Below are 22,038 nucleotides of genomic sequence, written 5' to 3'. Positions count from 1 at the left end.
TGTCAAAAGTTTAGGCACACATATTACGCATTTGACAGACAAGGCAAGCAAGAAATCAAATGTTTACAAGTGGTAGGAAGTATGAGGCTCCTGGAAGTTCTACTGAGTGATGTGATAAGCTGAAAAACAGAGAAACTTAAGAAAGTAGATGGAAGCAGAGAAACGTACATGAAGTCAAAACAAAATCAATATTAAAGTCACTATATGCATCTATTATACAAAGTAGTAACAGTTTTTTGTTTTTCTCATTTTTTTGCTTCTTTTCTTGTTTACTCTGTTCTGAAGGCAAGGTCCCCAGATGCTTTCATTTGCTGTCACCAAGAGTAGTCTGTGTGTGTTTGTCGGAAGCGTTAAAAAGAACCAAAAAAAAAAATTAAAACCCACAATAGTGCAGTTAGCGGGAAGGTTTCTGAGGGCTGCAGAGGTGTGGGAGGTGGAAGGGACAGTTTTAAGCCGGCCGCTTTGTTTCCATGTGTGTGCTGTTATCCGTTGGTGAAGGGAAAGGAAGGAAGTGCAAAAGGGAAAGTCCTGGCAGAAGAGTGAGGTGCTGGAAAGGTGTTTAGTTGTAGTTCTGGAGGGTAGCAGGGCAGGTGCAGGAAGAGAGGTTATAATCTTATCTTGATTCCCCATTGCTTTCATCTCCTCTGTTAATTGCTGCAGCACTGGCTCTTGTTCTGCTGTGTCTGCTCATGTAGATCCACGCCCCGGCTGCGGCCTGCAGCCCCGCTCGTGTTCTGAGGCTCATTTTTTGGCAGCTTCTTAGCTGTTGAATGAAACACAAGAAATCAGATTAAAACAGACATGCATCACCATATTCTAATATCTTAGCTGTAACAAGCTTTCTATGCTCTTCTTGCTCGCCAAGCATAAAATAAAGCCAAATAAGAAAGTACAGGAACTTTATGGGACCAATAAGGAGGGTACATAAGCCAAGTTCTGTTACACTGGGACTAATAAGGTTTGGTGCTCTCCACAGCATTTACTTAGATTAGATTATAGACTGTCTACACCGGGAGTCTCAAACTCAATTACATTTCCCCCCCAAAACACATAAACCAGTTCCACTCCATCCCCCTCCCACACACACATAAAATACACTCCTCCCCATACACAAAGAAAATACACCCCCACCCCACATATAAAATAATACACTCTTAATCCCCCCATACATATAAAATGTGGCCGGTACTTTGAGACCACTGGTCTACACCGTTCTGTGCCGTCAATGTGTCAAATCCCATGCCAAACTCAGACCCCCAACCAACTACTGAAAACAACAGTACACTGGAATCATCTTCTTGGATTTCGATCTGAATTTTTGATAGTATCAGGAAATATTTATTTTGCTGTTGTCAAAAACATTTGCCGTTTTATTCAACTCAACAGAAATTACAATTAACATTAATAATCCCCAAACCTGGTTTGAAGGTGGACCTAAACTATGCTTATCTCATAAGAAACATCTAGAAATGGTGCCTAATCAGTACCCTGAAAAATGTACATTTTGTTTGGAATTCCTCCTAGAAAATAGCAGTGCACCTTCTGTGGCTTAACTCTTTAGCTGCCAGAATTGGTTTTGCATTTTTTTTGTACACGTTAAATTGCACATTTTATGATTTTAAGATTACTTAAAACCCCCCAGAATTATATATTTTCTGAAAGCAGAGAGGATCACTTTTGGGGTACAGCCGACTTTACACTTGTAAGCAAATGCCCAGCTGCTAACTGCTCACAGGGCCCTGCTTCTGCTGTGGCATACGGTGGCGGCAGCAAAAGAGTTAAACATAGGGATGCACCAATACCATTTTTCAAGACAGAGTACCGATATTTTTCCTCTTTTTTAATAAGGCTTAAAAAAGGGCAGCAGTGATTGGTCATCACAAGAAGCTCCTACACAGAGCCAAAGGTTTCACACTGGATTACTGTAAGGATCTGAAAGAAATACACAAAGCTCACAAAGAATACACATTAGGGATGTCCCGATGCCACTTTTTCAGGCCCAAGTACAAGTTCTTCCCCTCATGTACTTGCCGATACCAATTACAGATACTTTTTCTTAAAGGGACAGGTAAATGATCCATAGTACAGGGCTACATACAGATCATTTAATCCATTCATGTTAGCAGATGATCATTGTAAATCTATTGTTGCAGTGCATTCTATATGTAGTATATAGTACATGTACATACAGAGTGCACTGCAACAATAGATTTACAATGATCATCTGCTAACATGAATGGATTAAATGACCCCCAGTACAGGGCTACATACAGATCATTTAATCCATTCATGCTAGCAGATTATAATTGTAAATGTATTGTTTGCACTGTATTAGCAGTGTGTACTCTATATGTACTCTATATGTAGTACATATAGAGTATATACTGCTAATACAGTGCAGACAATACATTTACAATTATAATCTGCTAGTACTGTACATGTACTACATATAGAGTACACTACAGCAATAGAGTTTTTTCAATTATCCCCTATTCCCCTGCTAACATGATTAGGTTAAATCATGATCCGTTATGTATGTAGTATACTGTAGATCATGATTTAACCTAATACTCTATATGAAGAAGTAAATGTACACTTGCAATCGGATTATAAATACAATACTGGCAAAGTGGCAAATACTACACCACTTGCCATCTCAGCAGCACAGGCCCTTACTTACTGGTGCCTGTTCAATGGAGCCTGCCTTATCCGCAGCTAGACCTCACTCTGTTCTCTCCTCCATCCCGTATAATATCTCCTTCTCAGAGGGCTCATCAGATCCCTCTCTCCCCAGACACTGAAATGTCTCCCCCCCCTCATTAAATCATTTCTGATTCCTCTAATATATCTATCCAGCTCCTCCATTATCTACCTCTCATACACAGCCGTCCTCTCCAACCATCCCCTAGGTTACCTGCCATACACTAGAGGCCAATCTGAACTTAACTAAGGCTCTGGCAGGTGACGGCCATTTTGGGTAGGACAGAATGTACTCCAAGTAAATTAAGGAGATTTCCCAGACACTAGAGAATAAACTTTCCTGTACTGGGGCTCTTGCTGGCGATGGCCATTTTGGGTAGGACAGACTGCACTGTAAGTAAATGGAAGTGATTTGTTGGACACTAGAGTACAAAAACTGTCCTGGACTGAGTCTCCAGCCAGCGGCGGCCATTTTGGCTTGACAAAGACACCCTCAACACGGCTGTATAGAGAACTAATGATTTCTTCACTTGAGCTGTCATTCCCCCGGCCTATGATCATGCGGGCTCTGTGCCTGATCGGCGAATGATTTTTTCTCCTCATGCGAGGACGACGTTGGCGGCGCTGAGAGGCTGAGTGTCGCGTCACTGCAGTGGGCGGAGCTACAGGAGGAGTCCTCTGGGCAGTCGCCAGCCAACTACATTAGACCCCACCTGGAGCTCCGCCCACAGCAGTGACGTGACGCAACACTCCTCCAGCCTGCCCTGAGGACCCCAGCCACCACGGAAGGTAAAAAAAAAAACAACACAACAACAGCGCAAGCTTCAGCGCTAGGCATTGGGGGCATTTTGACAAGTACTTGTCAAAATGCCCTGTATCGGGCCCGATTCCGATGCTAGCATCGGTATAGGGACATCCCTAATGCACATGACTTGCTTATCCTGGAGATCAGCTTTAAGGTATCCGGAGATTTGCCACCTGCAGTATGTATCTACATATTGAAGCTGAGGTGCCAGTACTCTGCCAGTTACTGATGCAATGTTGGACTTCCAAGGAAATGAGGGCTGTCATTTCAGTCCACCAAAACATAGAACTCTGCAGTGAGACAGATCACCGTTCCCTCCACTACACAGTACATGCCAGGTATTTAAAAAAAAAATGAATACATAAAAAGGATTATATCTGCTTACCAGGGCACAACATTCCTAGAAGAGTTCTGCATGTGATTATTAAATTATTCACAACAGTAGAAGGAACTAGGATCTTAAAGGTGAGAAGGTTTAGGCTCCAGATGAATGAACTGCAAGTCATTGCCAAACCCTGGTCTCTGTACAATAACAGGTCACTTAATAGGATCTTAAAAGGTGAGAAGGTTTAGGCTCCAGGTGAATGAACTGTAAGTCATTGCCCAACCCTACTTTGTACAATAACAGGTCAGTTATCCATTATCTATACTTCGTATCAAATTATATTAGTGTGGCACTATACAAAACTCAAATACTGCTTATCTAATATAGCATTGTAGTTAGCGCTGAATTTCTGATAATACACATTTTATACTTCTTATCTGTTTCTAATATACAGCAACTGTATACCCTATGGAAGCCGTTCATACCTTTGCGATTTCGCCTGTCACGCAAAAAGGCGCAGGAGCTATTTTCGGGCGATTGTTGCGCGGTTTGGGTCCCAAAGACATCTCTATGCATTGAAAACCGTGCAGTTTTCAAAGCAAAATCACGCAAACAAAAACGTTTCGACAACCGTGTGAAAACAGCTCAATCGCCTAGGTGTGAACCTAGCCTTATGGGCACATAAAAAACCGCAATGTCAGGTCATAGAACATCCTTTGTAAAGGTTGAATATACGTAATACGAGGATCAAAAAGGAATGCCGCCATGTCTGTAATTTGAGATCTTTTACAATGACTATGAATGTTCATGTACGATGTTATAGAGGTGTCCTCACCCCACTAATGTACGCTTTTCTTTTTCAGATTGAGTGATTAGAACCATGGATCTGCAGCTAAAACAATGAGCTGTAATTTAATTTCTGGTGAAAGAGAGCCGAGAGAGCTGGAGCCAGCTGTTCTGTTTAATAACAGCCCCGATGCTGGCGACGTACACTGTACGTCGTCAGTCACGAAGGGGTTAAAAGGTCCTATAAAAAAGGTATCCAACACGGGGAACTATGCAGAAAGTAAAGTCGTTGAGGCATCCAAATCTTTTTAAGCACATTGATACAGCCAAATACAGTCGAGCCAGCTGTTCTGTAACATGATGACTAAGTGCTCGGGCAAAAACATTTAAGAAATACTTTGCTGGGCAATCTGTATTTGTTTAATCTGGATTCATTATTTAAAAAAAAAAAAAAAAGGGGGAGTACGGACCGCTGTGCTTTTGCATTCCCCCGCTGCTGTCCTTGTGCTTCCACTGCTGTTTACATCCAGCTGTCTCAGCAGGCAGCTGTCATTCCCCAGCTAACACTATTGAACAGGAAAAGTGATACTAGGGGTCACCTTAAAGAGAACCTGTCACCTCCAATGTGCTATCACATGGGGGGCTCTTGTTATTATAAATAATGCATTTATTTAAATAATGGCAACCTACTTCTTAAAACCGGCTTCCTTTAACAAAATGTAAGCAAACTGAGCAATATGTCTTTGGATAGTTAACCACTCTATTAGCATACTCAGGGATTTGAGGCATTTAAAAACTTTTTTTTACAAGTCAACTCCATGCAGCAATGCAGCCCGAGCAACAAGATTTTGGTCACACATTAGTTAATGAGACTATAATTGTCAACTAATGGCCCCCATAGATAACCCAAATTTCGGCCAACTCCTGCTGAATGGGACGAAATATAAGCCGTGGGTGGCTCTGGAAACACCACCCGACACAACAAAAGCCTATTTAAGACTTGACTGAGTAAGGTGGAAAATTATTGTCCAAACAAAGTTTATTCTATCAGAGAGTGCACTGACGCAGGCACGGGTGTCATGGCTGCCTGAATACAATAGCTGGCAGTCTAACTGAATCGGGAAATCAAACTACCGGTATGTGTGGCAGCCCTTAGGGCACAGGCTAGATCATTTTGGTTAGAAACAGGAGCCTGTACACAAGTACAACAATCAACTGCACTCACAGCAGAACTTGCTACTGATCCTCTGAATGCATATACAAAAACATCCAATACTACTGTTCCCAGCAAATTTGGTATAGTTATTATTATTATACAGGATTTATTTAGCGCCAACAGTTTGCGCAGCGCTTTACAATATAAGGAAGACATTACAATCACAATACAAATCAAGACAAGATGGTAAGGAGGGCCCTGCCCATGAGGGCTAGTTATTGTAAACAATGGTTTTCTTAATTGGTGCAGTCTTATTTGTGAACATTAGAAGAGAACTTTCAGAAACTGCACAAGACACCAAAAAGACGTGGACAGCAAGCTTATGTATAGTGGGTGATATTACAATAAAACCTTGATCCACAGCTGGGATCCTGACCCACAGGTCATACAACCCTGACCCAATATCTTATTTATCAAGAAAACCTTCACTTGTCAGAGCAGTTAAGCAGACTTTGATATTTCTAATGGAATAAGATAGCCATAATCTGACGTTATCAGTAAGTAAACCATAAATACTGCTTTACCTATTGCAAGAAACAGGTCATTGACATTCATGGCTGTCTTGGCGGAGGTTTCCATAAATAACAAGCTGTTGTCATCTGCATAGGCCTGGGCTTCCTGTTAAAAACAAAGGAAAGGTTGGAGCTTGAAGGGTCAATGATTCCTAAGTTAATTGGCAGGCAATAAAATATGTATGCGTGTAGATAACTCATATGTATGTCAACTTCCACACTACATTAAAGACAACATCCCTGGGCGGGATACATATTGTAACTCCAAAAAAGGAAACATTTTTAGCTTCCAACCTTATACTAAAATTACCAAAAACGTTATTCTACAAACATTCGGTCGAATGAAAACCCATTAAAAACTGTTTAAAACATACCAGTAGGGCCCTGCTCAATATCCTTCCATTCGTAAGTCATGTTGCCTAGACGTATAAACTAGGTCACCATATAGTACTGTTGCAACTAGATTGATATTGTCTTCACATGAGTTGTTAAAAGATACTACTGCCTCATCATTTTCTTTACAGAAAACAAAACCACCATAGATTATCTTTTTTCTGGGTTTTAAAACTTTGCCATTAATAGCTCCTATATTAATACTTCAAAAGCAAAACCCTTTCACACATTTACTACGTTTTTTAATTTTTCCAAGTAAGCTTAGTTAGTTTAACCACTTGAGTACCAGCCTGTATTTACCCCTTCATTGCTAGGCCAGCAATAGTAGATGTAGGCCATGTGAAAGTACATCCATTGGAACCATTCGGTAGATGTGGCAGAGAGTACAGGACATAACGTGTCATGATGTCATTTGGATGCAACGTACGCCAGGATGCGTCATAGTTGGGACATTGTAAACCCACATAATGGGCCAAGGAGCAGCATAGGTTGGTGGACAAGACCTCTTCAATGTGGGAAGCGATTATCAACCCCTGTCCACTGGATACCAATGGGCTACAGCCATGAAGATGCCTCCCCCTTGGAAAAAAGGCTGATAAGCCACAGAAGGGAGGAACAATTCATACAAAGCCGCAGATTTGAGAGAACTATGGGGTAAGTGTTTTTCCCCATAGTTCTTAAGGGTCATGGGAGGCATCCTCACGTGACCCATAGCTCAGTATATTGCGGGCTACAGCTCGCGGTATACTGAGACTGCCGCAGCTGGGACAGATCCCGACATTACTGTCGAGATCCACCCAGCTGCGTGAGTGACAGCTGGCTCTGCCTATCTAGAGGCAGAGCCAGCTGTACCCGCCCCTCCCCCGTCCGTTCCTCCAGTCAGCGCTGGATGATCGGAGGGGGGGAATCCCTGAATGGAGCCGTGACTGACAGTCACGGCTATCTGCAGGGACATGATCGAAAAGCGACGATATGGGTTCGCTCAATTCCCGATCTATTGAGCCGACGTGTGACAGTTTCATTGTCACATGTCGGCTCGAACTATGAGATTTTCACTCACCTCATAGTTCTCCTTTAAAACACACATTGAAAAAAAGAGAAATAGCTGTTCATCTATGGGAAGTATATGAAATAAGGAAGGTATAAAATAGCATCGCAAATGCAGCATTTATTTTTTTTGTGTATATTACTGGTGTACAGCCCATTTTTTTGCGTGGCATGCATTTTTTTCCCCTGATGAAGCCAAGACAGCAGCAAAACATGCAACGTTTTTGCTTCTTTAATGCAGGGGCATAAATGATGAAAATGAAGATCAGTATATTGGGTCATCCAAGAACCTCTGTCCCTTCTGCCTCCCCATCCCTTTATCTCAGAAAGTAAAAAAAAAAAGAAATAGAAGGGAAAGTTATTAGGAAGAATGTACACGAGCTAAATGATGGACAAAGACCAAAGCAAATAGGGCATAGTTTTAAAGGAGAACTATGAGGTGAGTGCTTTTCACTCACCTAGCCGACCTGTGACAATGAGACTGTCACAGGTCGGCTCAGTAGATCGGGAGGTGAGCGAACACATACCGGCGTTCGCTCACCTCTCGATCCTGTCACGGCTCTCTGCCGTAAGAGGGGAGGGGCTGGATTCCCCCCTCCCCGCTCCTCCAGCGCTGACTGGCGGAACGGACTGGGGAGGGGGCGGGTATAGCTGGCTCTGCCTCTAGATAGGCAGAGCCAGCTGTCAGTCACGCAGCTGGGCGGATCCCGGCACAATTGTCGGGATCCGCTTCAGCTGCAGCGTCTCAGTATACCGCAAGCTACAGCTCACGGTATACTGAGCCTAGGGTGACGGGAGGATGCTAGTTTGTGTCCTCCCGTTACCCTAAGGAGAACTATGGGGAAAAGCTTTAACCCCATAGTTCTCCTTTAATACTGATACCCTCATTTATGGTCTGTTCCAATATGGATTTTCGTGAAAAAAAATGAAGTAATAATGGATGTCTGTGACTAGGGGAAGCAGTGACGTGACTTCCTCAGTAATTTGATAGTGCTTAAACCTTAAAGAGATCAGCTGCTAAACCCAAGCACTACAGGGAAGATCACATACTCCCCCATAACTGGAAGCACCAGGTAGTGTCCCTGACTGTGAGAAAGAAAGGAGCATAAGGAGAGCACAAGTAAGGGGTGTCAAAGGGCCTGCATGGGCCAGGTGACTGTTTCTATTTATAAAGGTAGTACATCATATAGAACTGCTATACTAGCCATTTACTACATTAACATTATTGAAAATTTAAATTTGCAGTTCAGTCGGTAACAGCAATGGGAAAAAAAATGGCCACATTGTTTAATGTTATTCTTTTGCAGCCATGGCACTGCACATAAATGCATAGATGAATTCCAAAAGCCCCTTTGCCTGTTTATTTTTTTTTTGAATGTACCAGGAGCCTGCACAGGTCAAATTATAAACATCCCCTGTAGTAAACACACAAACAAAAGCTTGAATGTATTTTGCTCTCCTCACTGCTCAAAAACTGCAGGGTCAAGGTAACAATATACAATTCATCCACAATCCTAGACCTCCAACCAATCCAACAAAAAGCAGCAAAAATGAGATCATCAAGAAGAGTACTTACTTCATATTCAACCATGCGTTTATTAGTAAGGTCTGCCTTGTTGCCAGAGAGCGCAATCACGATGTTTGGGCTGGCTTGTCTCTGTAGCTCTTTAACCCATGTCTTTGCTCTGGCAAAGGTCTCCTGTGATAACACAAGAATTCAAGAATGTGAAGAAGGCAGCTAACATTACAGTCCTGGAAAAACAAATGTCACGGAGATTCAAATGATGACAGCAGATGTCAGTTGTCACCATGTCCTTACATTACCCACAGTAAAAGAAAAAAAAAGTAATAACTATTCAAACAATAAATACTGACAGCCTTCAACAGCTCTTGGCAATAATGGATCATTTCCTGACAAATAAAGCCGTGCAGAATGAGAGCACCATATGGGCTGTCATTGATTTTGATTGATTTTTCAGCAATAGTCTCTTCAAACCACAGCCCAATATGACAACCCAGCAGCTGTGCATCAAATAATGGATAATTTATGAAAAATGTGAATGAAAGCAAGTTTATCAATTTATAACCACACCACATTATAGAATTCTACATGATACTTGCAGTCATGGTTATTAAAACTCTGAAAGGATAAAGCATATAAAGCCTCTGCAGCATAGGCAAATTAGTCCTCTAAATGAAACAATTCCATATTATTGTGACACTAAGCTCAGAAGTTAAATCTTAAAAATCCCCCCTCCCCGCTCCGATCTCCCAGCGCTGACCGACAGAACGGACGGGGGAGGGGGCGGGTACAGCTGGCTCTGCCTCTAGATAGGCAGAGCCAGCTGTCGCTCACGCAGCTGGGCGGATCTCGACATCGATGTCGGGATCCGCTCCTGCTGCGGCGTCTCAGTATACCGTGAGCTGTAGCTCGCGGTATACTGAGCTTAGGGTAACGGGAGGACGCTAGTTTGTGTCCTCCTGTTACCGTAAGGAGAACTATGGGGAAAAACCCTGACCCCCATAGTTCTCCTTTAAACACACACAAGGACCATAGAGCCACCCTCCAGAAGGAAGGACAGTGTCAGCACCAATTCAGAGATGATTTGAGGATTTACAGCTGAGTGATGCACAAATAAGATACATTTTTGTTAACATTTAGGGTACTTGAATTGTAAGATTTAACTCCCGAGTTTAATGTCACTTTAACTGGTATGTTTCAGGTCTCCACAAATTGAGTTCCCTTTAAGCTTGGTAAGTTTCAGTAAATGAAAATTTTCTGCAAGTACTCAAACTTCTTTCCCTCCCTGTTGCCTGGAGATTGCCGTTGCTGCACAAAGCTTGATAAGCGCTATATGTGACTCAGCTTTGAAGATATCATGTATTTGTACACACACTCACACGTAAAATGGAAACACATTATCAGGCTCATTTTGAATATCTACATAATCATTATGAAAAATAATGGTTGACGCGGGATGAAGTCAAAATATAACTTGGATTCAGTTTTAATCATTTCAATCTTTCATAGATTACAATAAAAGTAAAAACTGTTCTAATAACTGTTATTTCACAGACACAATCTGTCCACGTTTAAGATTGTTGAATTGAAGTTTGCATAATTGACCAAAGTGTTAAAGTAGATTAACACTCTAATGGACGACATTCAGTTTGCTGGAGCCCCGAGTATCAAACAACTAGGGCTGCAACTAATGATTATTTTCATAATAGATTAGTTGGCCGATTATTTGGATTAAAAAAAATAAAAATAAATGAAATACCATCCTTAATTTAAAATAAAATACACAAATGGAGTGTTACAAACAAAAAGAGTTTACTTCAGAATAAAACTGCATGCACAATTTCTTGCAACTGCAGTGCACTGGAATGCTCAGCATTGCGGTGCCGTGCGTTCCAGTGCGGGCGATCACACCTGGGAGGGAGGTGCATTTGGGATGCCATTGAAATTAATGGCACTGCAACGCACCCCCAGCAGCAGAATTTGTCAGACAAATCGAAAAATTACTTTTTCCCCATCACCTATCATTTTTTTAAATAATTGTATTGTAAGTACATGGCACATAAACAGCTTCAGCCAGGGAATGACAGCTGCCAGTGGAAAGATTCCGCAGTCGGCAGCTGAATGTAAATACAGCAGGTAGTTGGCTGGTGCAATAGCCAGCCTGCTATTGGCCATTTCAAATGGCAATAGCCAATAGCAGGCTGGCTATTGTACCTGCCCACTGCTTGCTGTGCCCTCCTCCCAGCATGGAAGAGAGACCTAGGGGATCCAATTAACTAATCGATAATGAGAATAGTTGACAACTATTCTCATTATTGATTAATCAATTAGTTGGTTGCAGCCCTACAAACAACTGCCCAGCGTGTGTCATCATGGCCATTTGTAGTCTCTACCAGGAGCGCATGTGAGGAGGAGCAAAGCTGGGAGACCGGGACTGAATGTTGCCACTCAATAACCGGAAGCTTCATGACCAAATTACCAGGTATTCATTTATTAAAAGCTGCAAATGAATCGTTTTAAAAGGAGAACTATGGGGTCAGTGTTTTTCCCCATAGTTCTCCTTAGGGTAACGGGAGGACACAAACTAGCGTCCTCCCGTTACCCTAAGCTCAGTATACCGCGAGCTACAGCTCGCGGTATACCGAGACGCCGGAGCGGATCCCGTCGTAGATGACGGGATCCGCCCAGCTGCGTGACTGACAGCTGGCTCTGCCTATCTAGAGGCAGAGCCAGCTGTACCCGCCCCCTCCGTTCCGCCAGTCAGCGCTGGCAGATCGGAGCGGGGAGAGGGGAATCCAGCCCCTCCCCCTGTCACGGCAGAGAGCCGTGACAGGATCGAGAGGTGAGGGAACCCGGTATGTGTTCACTCACCTCCCGATCTACTGAGCCGACCTGTGACAGTCTCATTGTCACAGGTCGGCTTAGAACTATGAGGTGAGTGAAAATCACTCATCTCATAGTTCTCCTTTAATTAACAGAAAAAGAATAAGTCAAGTTATAGTAACATGTTAAAGATCACATGAGAATTTAGTGATTGGGCTACTTCTACAGATTGTTTATCTTAGGGTAAAGCAAAGGGTGAACGCAGGCACACATGCCAGAAGATGAGGTACAAGTCTACCCAGAAAGAAGGCAAATTACGGTACACTGGCATTACCAATAAGACAGCCCAGAACAAAGCTGTTGTCAATGAATAGGACCAATGAATAATGATAATTTGATCTTGTGTCGTAGCTGATGGTGTAGGGCAGAGAGAAGGGGGTCAGTGATAAGTTCCGATTCTGTTTAGCTCCATTTGATTGAAGGCTCAACTCTGGACAAAACTTGCAGTTTCATTTTAGATAGAGATGGGAAAGGTTAGAGTTTCTGTCAGGTTTAAGCTGACATCTTGGTCTCTACTAGGGAGAACTCCTATATGGTCTAAAAGTAAGGAGAAATCTCTCCAAAAGGTGACAAATGTTGGTAGAGTGAAGAGGGGCTAGAATGTTTGACAATCTTATTACTGTGTTCCTGTCCTGGTGATAACTGCTCCCCACTTTTCTGCTATGGGTGTCACTGGGGCAAGAAGTGGAAGAGAATCCCAGAAGTTTTAATTCTTTGCCAATTTATATAAAACTAACAAAACAAAAGTTTACAATAAAGTTAAAGAGTTAGACTTTAGAAAGTAAACTATAATGATTCGGATTAGGTTTTTACACAGATTATTTATTATATGTACACAATCTATGTTTAACAAATAACATTATACAAATGGAAAAAAACATTTACACATGACAAAGCCTTCCTGGACTATTATTGGTTTTCACAACAGTCTGCTAAGTAGTCTCTGGAAGACACATGAAAAGAGAGACTAAAGCTCCATCTACTGGATAAAAATAAACACCTCTTAACATCCAATATTTCTCGGGCCGGCCGTTTTTTTTACTACGGCCTGCCCGGAGGTGGTTAAGCGACACTAAACTCAGGGGTTAAATCTTAAAAATGCATTCAAGTACCTTAACTATTAACAAAACTGTATCATATTTGTGTATAGCTCGGCTGTAGATTCTCAAATCATGGGGAACAAAAGTAGCCACCCTCCAGAAGGAAGGACAGTGTCAGCACCAATTCTGAGATGATTCGAGGATCTACAGCCGAGTGATACACAAATAAGACAAATTTTTGTTAATATTTAGGGTACTGGAATGTATTTTTAAGATTTATCTCCTGATTTTAATGCCATTTTAGCATGCAATATTTCATATTTCCCGGTTTAAATGTTTTTTTTTGAAACGTTATTTCCTGGTTATAACAAAGATATTTACAAAGCCAGAGATGGCAAAACACTAGGGCTGCAACAACTAATCGACATAATCGATTGAAAAAGTTGTCAACTTTTTCAATCATCGATTAATCGGCTTCTGATTGGTTGGCCCTATTCACGGCTCCACACAGCTGAGCGCCACACCTCCTCCCCACCTCACGCTCGCCGCTGCCAGATCCGCCCGCCCGCATCCACGCTCCACACCGCCTCACGCTCACCGCCCGCCCAAATCTACGATCGGCACAGAGACGCAGGGAGAAGAAGTAAGGAGGAGCAGGTGTGGGCGGATGACAGCCGCCGATAGACAGGCCCGATCTCAGGAACAAGTTGCTGGAAGACTGCTCAGGTAAGCCTGCACTTTCCCACACATGATGCTCTATAATGTATTGCTGGGATTTGTATTCCTATATAGCTGATGGTATAATATACAGCACAATGTACCATCAGCTATAGAGGACTACAAATCCCAGCAATACATTATACACTGTATGTATAATGTTTTGCTGGGATTTGTTGTACTCCTCTATAGCTGGTGGTATTCCGCATTGCGCTGTATAATGTATTATTGCTGGGATTTGTTGTACTCCTCTATAGCTGGTGGTACTCTTCATTGCGCTGTATAGAGGACTACAAATCCCAGCAATAGTACATTATACAGCGCAATGCAGAATACCGCCAGCTATAATGTACTATTGCTGGGTGTTGTAGTCCTCTATAGCTGGAGGTATTCTGCATTGTGCTGTATAATGTACTATTGCTGGGTGTTGTAGTCCTCTATAGCTGGAGGTATTCCGCATTGCGCTGTATAATGTAGTATTGCTGGGTTTTGTAGTCCTCTATAGCCGGTGCCGTTCTGCATTCATTGCTGTATAATTTTACACTTTTCATTTCACTATATTGCACCCCACACTTTTTTCTTTTTCTTTTTTACTTCCACCGTTCCAAGCTTGCTCCTGTGATGGACTACAATTTCAATACAAACTAGTAGTCCATCACTGGAGCCATTTTTTAAATGTATTTTTTCATTTTTTATCCGATTAATCGAACATAATAATCGGCTAACTAATCGATTTTGAAAATAATCGTTAGCTGCAGCTCTACCAAACACCATCCACTGCCTACCAGGGGAGTAGTATGCTGAAGGGGCTCTGGGTTGTAATCAGCACAGACTATACCAAAATACTGTCTAGCCATCAAAGTTCTGTTGGATAGAGATGCAGGTTCAGTTATCATATCGCTGCTGTCATTAATAACAGATTGAATACATTCTCTGGCACCAGTAAGCTGACATCAAAATGTAGCCAGCAGAGGACAAGCAGTGGGAGACAATCGAGACTAGGGATGCACAGATACCGTTTTTTTGGTATCGAGTACCAATATTTTTTCGGTACTCGCCGATGGCGAAAGCCCATTAAGGAAGCCGGGTGGTGTGTAATGACTCACCACCCAGCTTCCTGACTAGCCGGGAGGCATGTAATGACTCGCCTCTCTGCTTCCTGATTACCTCGGAAGCCGGCTCAATGCTCCCTCGTCCTATTCACTCCCTCGAGGAAGCATGGAGCCGGATTTCTGGCCAATCATGAAGCCAGGGGCGAGTCCCCTGAATTCCTGATTGACCAGGAAGCCAGCTCCATGCTCCCTGGTGATGGGGGAGGGAGCATAAAGCCAGCTTCCTGGCCTATCAGGAAGCCAGGCGGAGTGTAATGACTCGCCGCCCTGCTTCCTAATACCGGAAATTCCGGTATCGGGAGCATTTAAGCAAGTACGAGTACTAGTATCAGTGCATTTCCAATCAAGACAATAGACTGGTCACTTTATTTCACGCCAGTAGAACATATTTTGGTTTAGGTAAGCAAAAGCATTGAAGTAAGTGAGCACCAGGCTTTTAAACATTGACTAACTGACCTTCCAAGCGACACAAGCCCAGAATACCAGTGCTAAGGAACATATCAAATACCTTTTTAATCCCGCGCCTACCTGAATCAATGAATGTCTTTTTGGAAATGGAGGCTATACCAAATGATTCGTTTTTACAGAATAAAATGTATGTAAAGCCAAAACGGTTTTGTTTTTCCCCCCCCCCCAGAGGGTACAGCAACAGCAGTAAAAACCCAACAAGGGTTCTAACATTTCCACATTCTATCCAAAATTACAAATTGGGCTTCACAAATCGTTACAAAATCATTTCAAATTATTTAAAAATACTCTTAAGAATTTATAAGTAAAATATATTATCATTTTACATTGTGTGCTCGGTGTCATCTTTGTCTATTAACTCATTAGAGGTGTTTATATGACCGAAAGTTATATTTCCGCCACTTCTTTACTCATACGCCAGGATTCTGGAAATCATATTGCAGAACACAAGAAAAGTAATTACTCTTTTTTTTTCAAAAATGTGAAAATTACCTGGTTAGTGATGTCATAGACCACGATGGCAGCCTGTGCACCTCGATAGTACATAGGAGCCAGACTGTGATATCGTTCTTGTCCCGCTGTATCCCAGATCTCAAATTTTACTGTTGTGTCATCCAGGCAAACTGACTGTGTGAGAAATGCAGCTAAAGAGAAATGCAGAAAAGAGGGGAAGATACAAGATCTCACAATTATATGTATACTGACCAGATAACAAGTTGAGCAAAAAAAAAAATGTTTTTAAATGTGATAGATGAAAAAACTGAAATTATTTCCCATTACATATAGACCCATGTCAGTCTATGGGGAATTGGAAGTAAATGGACATGTGTCCGTTTGCATCAGATTACCCCTGATCCGCCACGATCAGGTCTGGCGAAACAGAACACTGTATCTTTTGTTTTCCCAGACCTGTCCAGAGCCAGTGGCAATCGGATATAAACAGAAGCCTGTCCGTTTAGACCTGGCCGCCCATAAAGTTACATTGGGCATCTGGTCGGGTCCGCCAAAAAAACAAAAAAAAACCGAAAAGACAGGCCTGATCGAACCGCCCGTCTGAAATGGGCCATAAAAAGTAAAGCCAACTTTTTTTTTTTTAGCTTTACTGCTCTTTTGGGCATTTACAAATGTACTCCTGTGAGCCAAATTCGGCAGACAGTGGGCAAATGGCCTCTGTCTGTTGACAGTGCAGGACCATGCTGCAGCCAGGAAGGATTCTGACAATAATTTTGGGATACATGCCAGCTGCTTAAGTGACAGCTCACTCCGCCTCACTAGAGCCAGCCATGCAAGCACCTTCCCCTGTCTGTCCCTCCAGGGAGCACTGGGCAAACAATGAGGGAAGGTGATAGTCTCCGCTCTCCACAGAGAGGAAAGACAGAGAGCTGACCTATCAGTGGCTACATAATTGCTCAGCTCATTTGGTAAAACAGCTGCAGTGCCCCACGACAGCTCCAAGGATCGGGGAGAGTACTTTTACTCTCCCTGCACTTCGTCTTTAACTACTGGAGGATTAAAAGAACATTGCAGAAAAAAACGCAAATGGAATTCTACTGGTGTGTGGCCAGCTTAAGGAAAATAATAATAAAAAGGAGAACTATGGGGTCAGGGCTTTTCCCCATAGTTCTCGCTAGGGTAACGGGAGGACACAAACTAGCGTCCTCCCGTCACCCTAGGCTTAGTATACTGCAAGCTGTAGCTCGCGGTATACTGAGACGCCGCAGCTGAAGCGGATCCCAACAATTGTGCCGGGATCCGCCCAGCTGCGTGACTGACAGCTGGCTCTGCCTATCTAGAGGCAGAGCCAGCTGTACCGGCCCCCTCCCCCAGTCAGCGCTGGCGGATCGGAATCCAGCCCCTCCCCTGTCACGGCAGAGAGCCGTGACAGGATCGGGAGGTGAGCGAACGCCGGTATGTGTTCGCTCACCTCCCGATCTACTGAGCCGACCTGTGACAGTCTCATTGTCACAGGTCGGCTAGAACTATGAGGTGAGTGAAAAGCACCCACTTCATAGTTCTCCTTTAAAGGCAAACCAATACTTTGTCCATGCAGGTTAAATACATTTCTTTTAGTCGACTTTTTCGGAATAAATTGGAATACATTAGGGAAGCCATCTAAGAGGACAAACAAATACATTTTCCAACATTTTCACAAGTGAAAGTCTACATTTCCAGAAACCACCTTCCGTTTAGATAACCTACCTCCGATTGTGCTCTCCTGGAATTCATGAAACTGCCCCTTGACAAAACGCAACACCAGACTGGATTTGCCCACTGCAGATTCACCCAGCAATACCAACTTGAACTGGCAGATTTTACTGCCCTGTGACTGACCATTCGGCCTTGCTGCTCCTCTTCCGGCCATTTCCTTGAAACAAATTTACAAGGAGCACTCCAAAAGTTGGAGGACTGTGCGGGATCCTCTAGGGGCTGTTAGGGACAGGCAGCTGGTGTTCAAATGTTGCAAAAATCTAATGGGGAATAAATACAAAAAAATACAGGTATATTTCATATTTCCAAATAACTACAATATATTAATCTATCCTTGCATAAAGACGACAGATAATGGATTACTATAAAGACCTCTGGGCACAAATTTTAGTAACCCTTGCAGTGGGGCTACCCCCTGCACTGCAAGGGATAACTGCTCGTTTTATTTTGCCACGCTTCCTCCAGCCTGCCCCCTCTTCTGATACAGTGATGGTATGTCCTAGGGCCGTGGTTCTCAACTGGTGGGTCGCGACCCCAAGTTCAGTGGGCCGCCGCGTGCCTTCCACTTTTCTAGGTGAAAAGCTCAACAGCCTCCCCCTGGTGCAGCACTATCAGTTCTGCCGCCAAACAGCCATTCAAAATATGCTGGCCGGTGCAGAGTGTCAGCTTGAGGTGGGATGGGGCTATGGCCGTAAGGGAGCTCCATCTATACTTACAGCTCCCTCACGTTTCATGGACCAGAGTGTTGTCACATTCTGGCTACTACAGGGCACGCAAAGGGAGCTGTACAAGCAATGCACATATGGATGGAGCTCCGTCACAGTACAGCAGCACACTGGACCCCAGGCTGAGGATCAACTCCAGTTCTCGTAAGGTATGGAGACTGGGTGGATCTTTTGAATGGCACCCCAAACGCACCTCCCACCCACAGTTTGGTCGCCCGCACCGGAAAGTGCAATACCACAATGCTGTGCGTTCCATTGCAGTGCAACTTGGGTCGCAAACTTAATGACCAAGGACAAATGTGGGTCCCGAGGTTACATAGGTTGAGAACCACTGTCCTAGGGTGTCCTCATATCCTATACACTGTGTATAGGATATGACTCCTCAGAGACCTTAGACCACCGCAGCAGAGGGGGAAGAGAGGCTCCAGGTACTGGCCTAACTTTATTTTTTACCCTAGGCAAAAATGAGCTGTTAACCTTACAGTGCAGGGGTAGCCCCACTACAAGGGTTAATAAGACTTGTGCCCGGAGTTTTTCATTAAATTATGCACCTGTTCAACGCTTTCAGATAATACATGGATGAATTTAACATAGAACTGAAGCCAAAACCCTGCCAGGTGTTTTTTTTTGCCATCTGTGTTCCATTGGGGAGATTTCCCTTCACTTCCTGTCTGATAGCCGCAACAGGAAATCCCTCCAAAGAGAGGGAAATCCCTGGTGGACAGCATGGTCACCAAAACTAGTGTCTCCGTTGGAAGATTTCCCATCTATTCCTGTTGACAAAAATGTAGGATTTCCTTCTACTGTCAGTGAGAGCAGTCACCAGGACAAAAAGAGGGGGTGAATGTCACCAATGAGGACACAGAGCAATACAAACCTGAGAGAGGTTCTAATCCCTCCCCACTCTATCCAAAACATAAAGCATGTTTCTGGCTTCAGTTGCACTTTACATGTGTCTTTCCAAAGGTAAGTACATACTGACCAGTTAAAGCCTGATAACATTTAAATGATTCACAATGCATTTTCATGAAAGTCGACAACCATTTTGTGACTACATACTGTACATGGGGTTTGTACAGCTAGGCTGCATGCTGCAATTATAGATTAGCTCCACTGTATAAGCTGCATGCCATTAAGAAATAGAATAAAAAACAATAGGTGAGGGTTTCAAGTGCTAATGAGTTTCTAAGCAGCTGTGCTGTTGCAAGACAATAGGCAACATTCTCAGCTATTAGCCAAGAGATCTGCAAAGTTGTAAAACTATTAATCGAACTTAATAATCGGCTAACTAATCGATTTTGAAAATAATCGTTAGCTGCAGCTCTACTTTATACTACAATATAGTACATTCATTATTATCTAATATTTATAATACAGCTTCATTGGATTTTTACAAGAACATTAAGCAGCCTATTAACACTATGTAAGCATATTACCACAACATTAGTACACATTACGGCGAGTAGACTAGTGTGGAACCACTTGCACATTCCTCCATTGGTGCCAATAAAATAGAAACAAAGGCTAATTGGAGAAGTTAATCCATCTTGTCCCGTGATCAGGGCTAACATCACATGGGCTGTGCTTTTATTCCTATAAAATGAAGCAAGAAAGCTGGGATTTTTGTGGCAATCTGTGCATGACCGACTAGCCTTCAACTTCTTAGCTTCTGCATGTGCTTAGGGTTTAAGGAAGTGAAAATGGATTAAAACAGTGGGGCCTATTTATAAATGTTTGGACAGATCTAGGAGCATTCCCTTGCCTGCAATCAGCCAGATCCTGAGAATGGTGTGCTTGCAAATGATAGAGAATGTTTAGCAACAGAAATGGATAAATCTGATCTAGGCAATTCCTTCTCATTTCCAGTGGAAAAATATCTGCTGAAAATGACAGAATTATGCAAATCAGCAAAGGGGACAGAAAACCTGTAAATTGTATCAGATGTAAGCAGTGGAAGAAGTAAAAGAGAACCTGTATTGTGGAAGCTGTGCCCAGAAAAGACATGAAGGCAAAGGCCTAGTCATCAGTATTGCCTATAGCAGGGGTGGGGAACGTCCAGCCCACAGGATCGTTCGGTCTGGCCCTAAGATTCGGCTCCTCTATTGGGGTCTTGCAGACTGTAAGGGCTGATCCGTCCCTCCCCATCTACAGCGTCCGACACATGGCACTTCCCACACATTACACAGCCCAGACCAGGAAGCATCAGGTGCATCGCTGAATGACAGGACGGCTTCCGGCTACAATCTGAATGACCAAATCAGCAGCCAACCGTGACTATGCCGATAGTGTCTGGAGCATTGCGCAGGTGCTTGCTCTCGCTCAGTGCGGTGGCAGGAGGGGCTGCGGAGGGTGAGGTGCTCATCGCTGAATGTGACCAGAACATGAAGGGGGATAACAATGTGACCAACGAGAAGCAGTTCCAGCCATCACAATAGGGGTGAGTTAATGAAATGTTTGACCAAATAAAGCAGGCTACATTTTTAAGTTGATAATTTTGTATGGCCCACAAGTGATGTTACAAATATGCAAATGGCACCAAAAAGGTTCCCCACATAGGCTTGCTGCAGCTGATCTTTTCCACGTAAAGACTAGTGGGGTAATACTCAAGAAGAACCAGGAGAGGTGGAGAACGCAAATCCACAGAAAGAATAAAGCAGAGAGATCCTGCAGGTCTTCAGATATGGCTTTCTCTCCGTCAAGGAGAACATTGAGCAATACAGTAGTGACCATCACCAAATCTCACTGTGTAAGACTAACAGTCAGAGGCAGCAGTTATATTCTTGACCTTTTTGCCCCACAGGAACACCTGAAAAAAAAAAAATCCTGGTCTAAGGAAAACCAGGAAATGTATATACATTTTTAAATAAAAAATGTGGCATACCTAATACAGGAGTGTAGAAAATGAATATGGAATTCAGGAGGCAGCCCATCCAATCTGGGATCCAGCAGGAGTTTTTTTTAAAAAGGAGAACTATGGGGTCAGGGCTTTTCCCCATAGTTCTCCTTAGGGTAACGGGAGGACACAAACTAGCGTCCTCCCGTCACCCTAGGCTCAGTATACCGAGACGCCGCAGCTGAAGCGGATCCCGACAATTGTGCCGGGATCCGCCCAGCTGCGTGACTGACAGCTGGCTCTGCCTATCTAGAGTTAGAGCCAGCTGTACCCGCCCCGTCTGTTCCGCCAGTTAGCGCAGGCGGATCGGAGCGGGGGGAATCCAGCCCCTCCCCTGTCACGGCAGAGAGCCGTGACAGGATCGAGAGGTGAGCGAACGCCGGTATGTGTTCGCTCACCTCCCGATCTATTGAGCCGACCTGTGACAGTCTCATTGTCACAGGTCGGCTAGAACTATGAGGTGAGTGAAAAGCACTCCCCTCATAGTTCTCCTTTAAAGAAACCAGCACTATTGACAACTAGAGAAAACCTCAAACGTTAGGCACCAGCTGTCACTTTAAGGAGCATAGGCAGCCTGTCTTCTGGGATATGTCCAGCCCTGACCTAGTGTATTGAACACCCAGGGTACATACCTTTTGTAACACCCCCCCCCCCCCCCTAAAAAAAAAAACGGTTTATAAAGGAAA

General features: G+C 43.4%; 1 protein-coding gene across 1 annotated transcript in view; it reads right to left on the bottom strand.

The window, feature by feature from the left end:
• Nucleotides 1–219: 219 nt before the first annotated feature.
• Nucleotides 220–22,038, bottom strand: part of RAB5B (RAB5B, member RAS oncogene family) — a 35,817-nt gene continuing 13,998 nt past the window's right edge. Inside the window, exons 2-6 of the mRNA XM_018560810.1 lie at nucleotides 17,726–17,994; nucleotides 16,019–16,170; nucleotides 9,361–9,483; nucleotides 6,357–6,450; nucleotides 220–763 (exon numbers count right to left, since the gene is read on the bottom strand). Coding sequence (XP_018416312.1) covers nucleotides 648–763; nucleotides 6,357–6,450; nucleotides 9,361–9,483; nucleotides 16,019–16,170; nucleotides 17,726–17,888 — 648 coding nt within the window. The 5' untranslated portion in view covers nucleotides 17,889–17,994 and the 3' untranslated portion in view covers nucleotides 220–647. The remainder of the gene's footprint in view (nucleotides 764–6,356; nucleotides 6,451–9,360; nucleotides 9,484–16,018; nucleotides 16,171–17,725; nucleotides 17,995–22,038) is intronic.

The sequence above is a fragment of the Nanorana parkeri genome, unplaced genomic scaffold (assembly GCF_000935625.1).
Source record: "Nanorana parkeri isolate BGI_ZX_2015 unplaced genomic scaffold, ASM93562v1 scaffold478, whole genome shotgun sequence".
Taxonomy (NCBI): domain Eukaryota; kingdom Metazoa; phylum Chordata; class Amphibia; order Anura; family Dicroglossidae; genus Nanorana; species Nanorana parkeri.
Note: the sequence above shows the minus strand (reverse complement) of the source record. Positions and strands in the feature narration are given on the sequence as shown.